Here is a 13,546-nt window from a genome sequence, read left to right as displayed (position 1 = left end):
GCCCCAACTGCCTAAAAGCAGCTTCTTGAATAATATTGTCTATTTTTGTAGAATCAAGATTAAATGACTAGGTGTATATCTATTTTTGCAGTATCTGATGTATTACTGTGTAATAGTTATGTAGCTCCACTCTTAACATATTTGTAAGACTCCCATTTCTGCAGGTAACTTTATTAGTACAGTAACATGTAGACTTATATAAATTGGTGGTTAATACTGTAGTAAACTAAGGTATCTTAACTTAGTCCTTGTATAAATTGTATGCTTTTATTTAACTCTAAAATCTTGCAACAAATTTAGTACACTTTCATTTGTCACTGAACAAAGTCATCTAAATGGATATCAGAAACATATACAACTAACTGAGGCAAGCAACTACTAAAGAACATCCATGTATATCTTCTTAATTGAAGGGAATGTCTTTGGAGACAAGAACCATAACCATCAATTGAATAAATGACAGAGCCAATCTTTAGAGACAATAAACATAACAATAAGGGGAAAAAGGCAAAAGTTTCAACTTGACAAAATAGGTGAATGTGAGTAAATATCACATAAAACTAGGATAACATAGCTTGAAAGATTACTTCTTGAAACATTCAAGAAGCCTTAAAAGGAGCATTACATGTCAAAAAAAACTTCTAACCCAAAACCCTCTTAGTTCAGTGTATGTTCTTCAATCACCCTTTTTCACTTAGATAGAAGAGACAAGATCACTCATCATTGACCATGCGTTTAATTATTTTATATAACGGCTGTTCATCGATTTCCCCAAAAACCAAGGATGTAGGAGTCTGAGAGGATGAGAGTGAATCCCTTGCACAAGAAAAATGAATCCAATAATCGCATTGTGAACAGGAGAAAGCCACTTGATCTACCAATCCCGGAATGATTTTGTGGCAATACCCACACTTCTCATTTCTTCTGTAAGTAAGCATCCTTCTAAATGTGAGAGGATGAGAGTGACAAGACATACTATATTTGCCTCCGAACTTGACTTTGGACAAATAGCCAAGCGAGGGAATGCAGTTTACGTGGAAAGAGTAGTCACATTTAGCACAGTGGTAGAACCAATGCTTGCACTCTATCCCTTCCTCACACACCTCACAGATGTCGTGATCACTACCACTACTACTGCTAGTAGTGCCGGTAGTGATCAAATTCAGTGGATGTTGATCGAATTCACGAAAACGAACCCTTTTTGGTAGCAAAGCACACCTTATATGAATGAAGAAATCACAAATAGTGCACTTATAGACATCGAACAACATGCAGCCGCGGGAGCAACAACTAATGGGGGAGGTCCGCGAAATTCAGTTGGTGCGAATGAGAAGGTGTTGGCTGTGTGAACTGTGCTTTGCAATGAATGGGGCAGCCATGCACGACACGTCAACTGTCATTGGGGATATCATTATCATGAATCCTAGCCAAAGGAAAGTAGTAGCAAGGTCCATTTGGGGATATCATTATCATGAATCCTAGCCAAAGGAAAGTAGTAGCAAGGTCCATTGCAAGGAAGACAACAGAAGATACAATAAAATATCGAATTGAAGAACCATTGGGCCGCGTCCGGACAATGTGTGCAGGGAATTCATCTGGAAGTGCAAACTTGAGAAGGGGGAGAAGGTCTGCACAGACTTTATGGGCAAGGAACAACCAGCCGTTTGTTGAGTACATCTGTAAAATCGAGATGGAGTAGTAATGGTTTGTATACATATATCACATACTAGTTTATTATAATTATGATCTTCTTCCATATCACCAACTAAGACCAAAGGATGCTTGTGAAAAATCTCAATTGCGAGCTTCCTATCTTCATCACCAATACTATCATGTTGGTTTCTCTGGGAGTATGTACGGATCTCCAAACTTGGAAATTTGTCCAACTCGTCATCTGACAGTTGGATCAACTCCAGCCTAGTTCCTGCAATGAATACATTAGTAGTATATGAAGTCGAGTGAATGGCTTATAGTAATATATATGATTGTTACATACTGGATTGAGTGTTCGCGAGACCACATATGACATGAGTAAAGCTCAAGGTTTGGAGACAGAAATAGATGGCGCTACTGGTAACAAGCTGGTATCTGTTGCAAACTATGCATTGTTTGGATCGAGTATTGGCAGGAATAGAATACATGAGAAGCAGAGGCAGAGGACGAGAGGGGAGCGTGATAGCGGTAGGCAGTACAGTGCAGGCTTGATGAATCCAGAAATCACAGAGTTGGCACGAGAAGAAGAAACCTTGATGTATCTCTCCACAACCATCACACAGAGACCAAATCCTTCTACGAAGAGCCACGAGCGGGTGAGGTGGTGTCAAACTTACCAAAAACAAAACATACCATATGATGAGAAGAATATAGAAGGGAAGATTGATAATTGATTTGTAATTGATACACATTAGAATAGATTATTCTCTACTAAAAATAAATTTGTATCACCCTATAACTAGGGAAGAACCGATTACAATCTATATACAAGAATTACCCTAATCTCTCTTTTTACAATATGGTATCAGAGCGGATGAGGACTCAGAACTAAATCATCATCGTCCATAACCTTTCTCATCCTCTTGTACCTGCACAAACCCAAAAACCATGTCAGATTCGGAGAGTACCGATTTCGGAAAACCTACCATGGAGACATCGAGCAAAAGCTCGCCGATGTTCCCTCCAGAACTAGCCGCGCAATTCGCAGAATTTCTGAGGCTGAGCATTAGCTCTGCCTTGCCAAAAAATCCAACCGAAGAAACGAAGCCCCATCGCCCTGAATCATTGGGCGACATTACCGTCTCGCCCAAACTAGATGGAGAAAATTATCCACTATGGGCTAATACGATCGATAGGGCAATTGGAGGGAAAGGATTGACGTCTCACATTGACGGATTGTCAAACCCCCCTCTTCGATCTGACCCCTCGTATCAGCAATGGCAACAATGCGATCATTGCGTCTTTAGTTGGATAATCAACAACATCAGTCCCGATCTTGTGAATGAGGTGTACAGTATGCGACGGCAATGGACCTATGGGAGGGCCTTGCCGTCACGTATGGAAGCGGAACTGACCCGTTTCAGATCTACGACCTACATAGACAGACAAGTGTCATCAAGCAAGAAGGTATGTCCCTAGAAGCATTGTGGAACAAGCTGCAAGGCTTATGGATCTCGATCGACCGAAGAGATCCCAATCCCATGGAATGAGAGGCAGCATCAGCGATCGAAAAATACGGTCGAATAGTTCAGAAACAGAGACTTTACCGGTTCATCACTGCATTAGACGATAAATATGAGGTCGTGAAAAAGGAGATAATGAGGCGGGATCCCTTACCGACCGTACGCGCCGCGTATGGGATAGTTCGACGAGAATCAAACAATAACCAAATCCTCACAAAGGAAACAGGGCAGCCCGGAATTGGGACCGGTCTCTCAGCCGTGGACCGTGGTCGCTCCGGCCAGTCACCAAACATTGCCACCAATCGCCCATGGTCTCGGCGACAGGACGAAGATCGGAGCAAATTAATTTGTTCACACTGCGGCGGAAAGAAACACACGAAGGAGGGCTGCTTCCTCCTTGTAGGGTATCCCGACTGGTGGGATGATATGAAGAAGGCGAGGGCAGCGAAGTCTGCGACCAGAAATAATGGGCGGGCGGCGGTGGTGGTGACTAACCGCGTCGCTGACGCCGGAAAATCCGCAGGCAACTCCAACGCTGAGCAACTCACTGACGGAGGAGACCGGAGAAACGAGGAGACAGCGCGAGCTTTAGCCGTGAGGGTGTGGGATGAAGGTAACATTGACGGCGATTCAATTTGGGGTAAAAGCTCTAATCCTCAATATTTTGCAGGAAGGTCCCCAGAATGTGCTATTATTCCACCTGAACCCACAGCTTCTTTAGATACCCTAAAAACCACCCCAAACCCCCACATAATTCGAAATAAACCCATACAGTTTGCAATATCACAAAAAACACCCCATTTTCAGCCCTACTCACCAAATCAGCCCCATTTTTTTGCCAAAATCGGAAAAATGACCCCAGAAATTCCTAAATTAGGCTTTAACCCCAACATTGAGTGCAAAAATCAATTTCAGGCCCTGGCCCTTATTGGTTCGGTAGAATCACGAGGGAAAGACAGTGATTGGATATTCAACTGCGGAGCTACGGATACTATGTCATTTGATATATCTGATTTTATTGATGTATTTGCTCCCAGGAAAAAATTTGTCTAAACAGCCAATGGACATTTGATTCCTGTCCAAGGAACGGGCACGATCAAAATATCACCTACATTGAAGATTTCAAATTGCTTATATGTTCCATCATTGGCACATAAATTATTGTCTGTCAGTCATGTCGCGAAAGAGCTGCAGTGCAAACTACTAATGCAACCAAATCTTTGTGTTTTGCAGGATCTCAAGACGGGCTCGACAGTTGGGCATGGCACTGAACAAGATGGATTGTATTATGTGGATAAGGTGGCCCAACACGGTACTGCAATGCTGACTCATAGAACGACTAAATCACAAGGTTAGCTTTGGCACCGCCGGTTAGGACACCCTTCCATTGGATATTTACGATTGCTCTTTCCCAATTTTTCCAATACCCAGTTTTCCTTTCATTGTGATACATGTTATTTGGCAAAAAGCCACAGATATTCCTATAAGCTTAATAACTCTCGTGTGAACACATCTTTTTCTCTAATACATTCTGATGTTTGGGGTCCAGCCCCTGTTTTGGGTAATTATGGATTTAAGTATTTTTTGTTATTTATTGATGATTGTACGCGTATGACTTGGGTTTATTTTTTGAAATCAAAATCTGAAGTTTTTGAAAAATTTACTCATTTCCACACTCTTGTACAAACCCAATACGATAGGAAAATCCAAATTCTTAGATCAGACAATGGGGGGGGGGGGAATTTGTGAATTCAAGCATGCACCAATTCTTTACAGAAAAAGGGTTAGTGCACCAAACCACTTGTCCTCATACTCCAGAACAGAACGGGGTAGCAGAACGGAAAAATAGGAAAATCTTAGAAATGACTAGGGCACTCCTTGAAGACTCTCAGGTCCCGAAATCCTTTTGGCCAGAGGCTGTAGCCACCTCAGTCTACCTACTAAATCGTCTTCCTTCATATATCTTGAAATTCAAAACACCGCTTGATATTCTCTCAATACAAAACCAAATCCCTCCACCTCTTACACTCGATCCCAAAATATTTGGCTGCTCTGTTTTTGTCCACATACCTAAATCAGATCGCTCCAAGCTCTCCCCATGTTCTATTAAATGTGTTTTTTTGGGATACGGGAAAGATCAAAAAGGTTATAGATGCTTCGACCCTAAAAATAAACGTCTTTACATCACCATGAATTGTGACTTTGTTGAAAATGAATATTTCTATAACCAACTTAGCAGTCAGGGGGAGAAACCATTATCTGATACAGTACCAAATTGTGACCCGCTAAGTTGTTCTTCAGCCCCTACGCCTCACACCCACTTCCACACCCAGATTGAGCTTGTTCCTGTAACCCCTAGTCGGTCGGTATCTTTGCCTAATCCTGTGACAGAAGTTGCTCCAATAGACGATGCGAGTAGTAGTACTACCAGGCCACCCAATACGCTTGATACACCTTCAAAGATCAGTGACACTGCCTTACCATCGACCCCGTTAAGAGATCCCGAGGTTAGTAATAATGAAGTTGATGATACTAACCATGTGAGACAGGAGAGTGAGGAGAATGATGAGCCTACAGTAAGCGGGAGAGACTTTGACCTACCACCAAGAAGTACGAGAGGTGTACCGCCCAAACGATATTCGCCGGACTGGAAGGGACCCAAGGCCCGATATGCAATTGCCAACCTCATGCAAGGGCCACTAACTGAAATGGCCCGAGCATTCGAGATGGCTCTATATGAAGAGGAGGAGATACCTCAATCAGCTGAACAGGCAATGAAGCACAAGCATTGGCGGGAAGCTATGAAAAAGGAGATGGATGCTTTTTGATCAGAAGCGGAACTTGGGAGAAATGTCCCTTACCAGAAGGGAAGAAACCAGTAGGCTGTCGTTGGATATTTACAATCAAGAGAAGGGCAGATGGATCCATCGAAAGGTATAAGGCTCGGCTAGTGGCAAAAGGATACACTCAAGTTTATGGAATTGATTATGAAGAAACCTTTTCTCCTGTGGCCAAGATGAACACAGTCCGAACATTGTTGTCAGTGGCCGCCTGTAAGAATTGGGAACTACACCAATTTGATGTGACCAATGCGTCTTTACATGGAGAGCTAAAGAAGAATGAAGAAGTTTATATGGACGCACCACCTGGCTACTCAGAAGAATTTGGAGGTCAATTATGTAGATTACGAAAAACACTCTATGGACTTAAACAGTCTCCAAGAGTGTGGTTCGGGAGATTCGCGCAAGCCATGAAGAAGAATGGCTACTCTCAAAGCAACTCAGACCATACCCTATTCTTGAAAAAGAGAGATGGTCGAGTAGCTTTCCTAATTATCTATGTGGATGACATGATAATAACTGGGGACGATGAAGAGGAGATACAGAATTTAAAGAAAAATTTGTTCCAAGAATTTGAGATGAAAGATCTGGGTCCGCTCAAATACTTTCTGGGAATAGAAGTACTGCGATCCAAGGAAGGCATATTCTTGAGACAGAAAAAGTATGTGCTCGACCTCCTTGCTGAAACAGGGTTGTTGGATTGCAAACCCGCAGACATTCCAATGATGGTGAATCATGGAATGAAGTTTGAAGATGGAGCTAAACTAGCCAACAGAGAAGAATACCAGCAACTTGTGGGCAAGTTGATATACTTGTCGCACACTAGACCAGACATCGCCTATGCAGTTGGCGTGATCAGTCAATTTATGCATCGACCTCAAGAAGACCACATGAATGCAGCATTGAGGATAGTTCGCTACCTTAAGGGTACCGTCGGCTATGGAGTATTACTACGAAGGAATGAGGATCTTAAAGTCGATGGATACACTGATGCAGACTGGGCTAGTAACCCTATCGACAGGAGGTCAACTGGAGGGTACTTCACATTTGTTGGTGGGAATTTAGTCACATGGATGAGTAAGAAACAAAAAGTGGTTGCTCTTTCAAGCGCTGAAGCTGAATTCAGAGGGATTAAAAGTGGCATTACTGAGGTACTCTGGCTGCGAAGATTGCTCACAAAGATTGGATTTCCACCTAGTCAGAAAAGTCAATTGTTCTGTGACAACAAAGCTGTTATCAGCATATCAGAAAATCCAGTCCAACATGATAGGACTAAACACGTGGAAGTCGATCGTCACTTCATAAAAGAGAAGCTTGAGGCCGGTGTAGTTGATCTCCCTTTTGTACGATCAGAAGATCAGCTTGCCGACATTCTCACCAAAGCCGTCAACCCAAAGATGTTCAAGGAAGTATTGAGCAAGCTAAGCATCGGAGATGCCGTTGCTCAAGCTTGAGGGGGAGTGTCAAACTTACCAAAAACAAAACATACCATATGATGAGAAGAGTATAGAAGGGAAGATTGATAATTGATTTGTAATTGATACACATTAGAATAGATTATTCTCTACTAAAAATAAATTTGTATCACCCTATAACTAGGGAAGAACCGATTACAATCTATATACAAGAATTACCCTAATGTCTCTTTTTACAATAGGTGGATGGCTCTTGTGTTTGCTTTTGATCTCAACTGCAACCATTGCAGACAGAGGATGGATTTCGAAACCGCAATCCTCACATTTGTAGGTGAGACTGTGACTTCCTTCTTGGAGCCAAAGGATGTGCCTAGGATCACCATCAATTGGTGTATGATTGGGATGGCAGTATCCATTGCTGATTTTTTGGGCACATGATTCGTGCAAAAAAAAATTCGCAAGCAGCAATGGTGCAAGTGTAGGAGGGAGCAGATAGAACTGGCAAACCACAAATTTTACAAAAATGATAGTTATCAGTAACATCCACTTCCATCCCATCTAGAAATGAAGTCAATGGATGAGGATGGCTGAAATGCCTATCCATCTCCACACACTCTCTAAACCTGTAATTTAAAAAGCAGACAGAGGTGTAGTTAAAATATTGACAAGAACTTTGAATATATATATGTAGGGATTGGTTCAATTGAGAACTATTTTGAAACGAGAACTTATCAACTTGCTAACTGATATGGTTTGTGCCACCAATTGATATATGTTGTGTTCTTGTTTAAGATGGTTCTCAATTTAACCACTCTCTATATATGTATATACTTGGTTTGATTTTCCTATTTTTAAAGGAGATCAATAATGGTTGGAGGTAAAGGATCTCCATATACACAAACAGAACATAACAATGGTAAAAATGTACAATTGCATTCAGATATTACTCTCTCCCTTCGGAGGTAATATAGTTATTTCTTTACGACACAAAGATTAAGAAAGTGTGTTATTAAGTGCAAAGCTAAGAAAGTAGAGAGAATTAGTAGAAAAAAAAATGTGTTAATTTTTGCCAAAAATTAAAATGAGTACTCTACAATGGTGGTAGTCCTAAAATGAGTTATATATGCAATTAGAACAAAAGAAAAAGAGATTAACTCGGAAATACAACCGGGGAGGGTAAGATGGGCGAGAAAACATGGGAGGAAAGGAGAGAGTAGAGCAATGCCGGAATGATACTCTGCAAGGCGGAATTGCCTATGAATATTTTCCCTCTTACAGTGAGGCAATTGGATGTGTATGTATTTATGCAATTGAATGTAAGTGAATGATCACCAGATTTTGATGAGAAGGTGTGTTAAGACATGGAAATATTTTCGAATATATATACATGTGTTAACACATGGCAAGAACTTAAGCAGATCCCAAGCTAGCTGGATTGTATTCTTTTCATAAAGTATTAAATATGTCATTGTTAAGAACCTAAATTCCTAACGAATGGATTAAACGGAAAATAATAAGATAAGAGAATCCAGCGTCCGTGAGGGTCGGCGGAGATAAGGATCTAGGCGGCTGTGCGCAGGTTCCAACTCGTCGGGCAACGGCTACAGATCAGATATACGTTTCTGGTTGTGCGCCGAGAGATTCCGTCGGGCAGCCGGTGGCATATGGAATTTAGGATTCAACATATCACACATGGAACTTGGCCAAAATAAGGTATTCATTGAATGATTAAAATGATAACATTCTCCCCTATTTATAATACTAAAACCCTAACTTACTGAACTTAAGATATGGGGATCGTAACAGTCATACAATTCCCAAAATAATACGTAAAAGATTGTAGTAGATGCCAAGAGTAGGCTACTAAAACTTGTTGCCAAATTAAAAGTATGCTACATGAGTAATTAATTTCAAGCATGCACCTTTATTCTATAGTGAAAGACAAACATTCCATAATATAATACTTGCTAATATCAAAAGGTAAAGTTTTATATAATACTAAAAGAAGTATAGTAGTCCATTTGGTTGCTTTTTAAAATTGGTATCTACTAATGAAAATCTTAAATTATAAAGATATTAATGACCCATCTCTTTACGATGAGTTATAAAGATATTAATGACATCAAGAGAGATAAGTTATAATTCTGCATAATTCTATATCAGCCACCTATGTTATGTTTGATAGGAAATTTTATATATGAAGATAATAATATGTATTTACATATTTATCCTTAAATATTAATATGCTGAGCAATGCATACCCACGCCTACAGATCAAAGTCGGTCGTCTTGTTCACTCGTTGTAGAGCTTCTTGGCAATGGTGGTCCCATTCCTCAAACTGATATAATTAGATCCTCCGTGTCTTTCCTTTGGTAGTGAGCAAGCTGAAGCTGCTCCACCTCATCCTCCATGCCTAGGAAGCAATGGAAAGTCTTCTTGGACATCTTGTTTCCAGCCGAGCTTTCCCCTCTCCATTTGGATTGATGATTATGCTTCTTTTTATGCAGTTTATTTTGCACATCCTTGTTTATCCCTCTCCAGATTCGATGTAATTTGTGAAATTTCGGAGCCTAATTGGTGGAGTGAGCTGCAATCTGTTAAAATGCAGGACTATTTGCATAAGAACTGTGTGTCTTTCAATGGCGGATTCAGATCTGTAGATGAGATCTCTGAGATCCAATTGGAGATTTCATGTCCTTGACTTGGTCGACCGCACAGCTAATGAAACTTTTGTAGTTGCTGGTGTGATTTGCTTGGAGAAAAAGAAGTTTGACGTGGGAACAAGGAGAGACAAAGGGTATGAAAGGTAGTACTCCCCCATCCAAAAAAATAGAGCACAATAACCATTTTTGGTCATCCACAAAAAATAGAGTATATTCATTTGTAGAAAGTTTTTTAACAAATAATAACCATACACATCATTCCACTAACACTATTTCTACTTACTTTTTCTCCTCTTCTCTTACTTTTTTCTCTTCCCTCTTATTTTACCAATTCTATATTAAAACACGTGACATACACCAATTGCTCTATTTTTTGTGGACGGAGGGAGTATAATTTTCTATTTCTGGGTACACAATACAAGTCGGAATTGCTATTCCACAAAAATTGTAAGATACAAATCAATACATTTCCAGCATATTTCAGTAGCACAAAAATTGTAAGATACAAATCAATACATTTCCAGAATATTTCAGCAGGCCTAGAGACATACCAAAAAACAAGGGCGGGTGTGGTGGGCTAAATAGGTTATCAAACAGATGGAAATATAGAGATACATATCTATTTCTAGGCATTACTAAGTTATCAAACGAGCCCTAAATTTATTATGTTTTATTTTGAATATACGAATCATCATCGATATATTTTCCTTATCAAACGATTCGCGATAATATATTTTCTAAGATACCCATGTGACCACGTTTGAATTAATAATCTATATTTAGATCATAAAATTTGATCAAATTTTTTTCAATCTCATAAACTATTAAATCACTATGCTTCATTTTTTCTCAATTATCACACATGTATAGAAACGATGTTATCTCCTTAATTTATAAAACAATATTGTTTTAGCATCAGCAGAATATGTCAGTTTATAGACGGATGAGATACTTGAGAAATATTCAAAGTTCGAGGTAATATTATCAAATGTTTTTTACCATACCTAAATTCACCTTAACTTCGGAATTTATATGTCAAATACCCCTTTAATATTCAAGGAAAGCTACATATGTATATAAGGGTGTAATCAAATGATAACTAACGTAATGTGATAACTTCGATAACTCGTCAACTCAATATATAAAATGTCAATGCAATGACATGAGTATGTCAAATATGTCATTGTGTTCATATTTTTAATATTCTGAGTTGTCAACTTATCACAGTTATCGCACTAAGCTATTTATCATTCTAGCACGACCCTTGTTGATCAGAATTAACATTGAAGTTGAATTAATAATAAATCAGAAGTACATATGTTGATGATGATCTTATAAGATTCTAAGTAAATAGATACTGAGTTCAGGAGGAGCAGTGCCATTGTTGTCTGGGTTTAGCATGTAAAAAGCCTCAGAATCCGAAGAGCCAATCACCCTCTCAAACTTGGACCTCATGTATATCACCTCTTCCTCGTCTCCGTCCGCAACCGCAGGCAGAACTCCGGCGCCCATCGATATTGGCTCCACCACCTTCAATATCTTTCGCTCCTTGTCTCCACATTCCATCCTCGTCGCTGTTCCGCACTTCACTCCGTTGTAGTAAGTTTGCCAAACGCGCTCTTCTACTAATGCAAGATCGCTCCTCTTCTCTCTCTTCTCGCTCTCAAGCGTGATGCGTATGGTCCCGCATCCCATTTCCCGAACCAATCCTGATCATCCATCAATTTATTACTCTCTCCGTCCACAAAATAGTATCTAAATTGCCATTTTAGGTAAGTGGATCCATAATCTGCTAAAATTATTAAACTTACATTCCATTATAAAATTAATTTATAAAAGTGGAACTTATATTTTAATAACTTTTTCCATCCACTTTTCCTTCTCCGTGAGACTAAAAATGGGGCACGGCGTGAGTATGCCTTTTTTTTTTTCTCTTCTTCAATTGTTGAATGAATTTCAAGCAATATCACTTCACATATATGGAAAACGGGGTGTATTAGGGTCCTTACACATTCTCAGTGCAAAACACAGCACAAATCACAACCCTTGGATGCTTGAATTGGATGATTGTGATAATAATAGTCGAGCTATATTATTAGACAGAGAATCTATATTATTAGACTAAAAATCTACATTATGATATTACATGTGGCATTAATCTAACCCTTATATCATAAGATCTGATGGATTGCAAGTGTTTTGTGTTTTACTTAGAATATGATGACATCCATACAGTAGAGATTAATAATTTAGATACCTGTAATTGGTGTAGCGAGTTGGATGAGCAGCGAAGGGTCAGATTTGGAATCCTTTTGGAAAGACAAGTGAACGTGGCCGCGCTTGTTGCCAAATAAGGTTCCTATCATCACTCTTTTATTCGAGTTTTTCCCAAATAATGATCGCAGCCTAAAAACCAGTGCCAAACCATGCAGTTTCCTACTGTTACTCTTTGATTTGCCATCATCTTCTTCATTATTGTTACTTGTTTTGCTAGTCCACTTGAAATGGCTATGCTCCACCTCTTTCTTGTTTACACTACTTGCCATTATGCCTATGGCTTCTCTCTCTGTCTCTTTCTATATATGTGCATACTGACAAATACTTTAATTATAAACAGGAGCTACCTGATTGATGCCTCCTTTAATAAAGACATCTTCAATTTGGTGTTGCTAACTTCAAATTGATACTGCTTGTTATCTTTTTTGTTTACACAATATAATAGTTTTCTTTAATTTTAATTTTGAACATGGGTCAGAAAAGGAGAAGATAAAGACGCTCCCACTGCCGAAAATAAAACAAGGAAAGATGAGGTTTTGAAGCAAAAGAGACAAAGCTGGTCTTGTTGTTTCACTTTCTTGTGGGCCAAAGCAGTTCCTTGGGATTGGGAAATTAATATGAATGGAAATTGCTTGAGTGACACACTTTTGACTATGGAATAAATTAGTTGAAATCCTACTGTCATATAACTTGGAAAATTGGAGATAGTAGCTATATTTTATTTTGCTCGGATCAAAACAGGTTACTTATAATTAAACTCTTTTTCCAATGTTCCTTTGGGGGTCATTGCAAATCCAAATGATTGGTCTACCAAATGATTGAATTGCACCTTCATTACTTACCTTAACGATTCAAAAGATGAAACTGTTCCATTTAGCTTGAGACATTAGACTGAGACGTACTAAAAAGAAAAATGTCTCATTTAGATCGGGACAAAGGAATTAGTTTAGTGATATCATCCACTTTCAGCCCGCATTCTGACATTTGTGGGACAATACATATACAGGGGTCGGTTCAAATTGGGTTTCCCCGATACCTGCAACCCAAATTAACAGCCCTATTAAGACTATAAACTCTTCATGTCTTCCCACTATAATTAGGGATAAAATTGATTGTATGCTTGGTGTGCATTTTTTATCTTGCTTAGATGGAAGAAAAATGTGGCCATTCGTAG

General features: G+C 39.4%; 1 protein-coding gene and 1 pseudogene across 1 annotated transcript; one reads left to right on the top strand and one right to left on the bottom strand.

The window, feature by feature from the left end:
* Positions 1 to 2,601: 2,601 nt before the first annotated feature.
* Positions 2,602 to 4,229, top strand: LOC148927572 (uncharacterized; annotated as a pseudogene).
* Positions 4,230 to 11,359: 7,130 nt separating this feature from the next.
* LOC125197096 (protein MIZU-KUSSEI 1-like) lies at positions 11,360 to 12,739 on the bottom strand. Its single transcript, XM_048095800.2, has 2 exons — positions 12,353 to 12,739; positions 11,360 to 11,804 (listed from the first exon to the last, which is right to left on the bottom strand). Exons 1-2 carry the CDS (start codon positions 12,639 to 12,641, stop codon positions 11,428 to 11,430), a joined length of 666 nt encoding a protein of 221 aa, XP_047951757.1. The 5' UTR covers positions 12,642 to 12,739; the 3' UTR covers positions 11,360 to 11,427.
* Positions 12,740 to 13,546: the final 807 nt, after the last annotated feature.

The sequence above is a fragment of the Salvia hispanica genome, chromosome 4 (assembly GCF_029641045.1).
Source record: "Salvia hispanica isolate PSC_SH4W2 chromosome 4, Shi_PSC_v1, whole genome shotgun sequence".
Classification (NCBI taxonomy): Eukaryota; Viridiplantae; Streptophyta; class Magnoliopsida; order Lamiales; family Lamiaceae; genus Salvia; species Salvia hispanica.
Note: the sequence above shows the minus strand (reverse complement) of the source record. Positions and strands in the feature narration are given on the sequence as shown.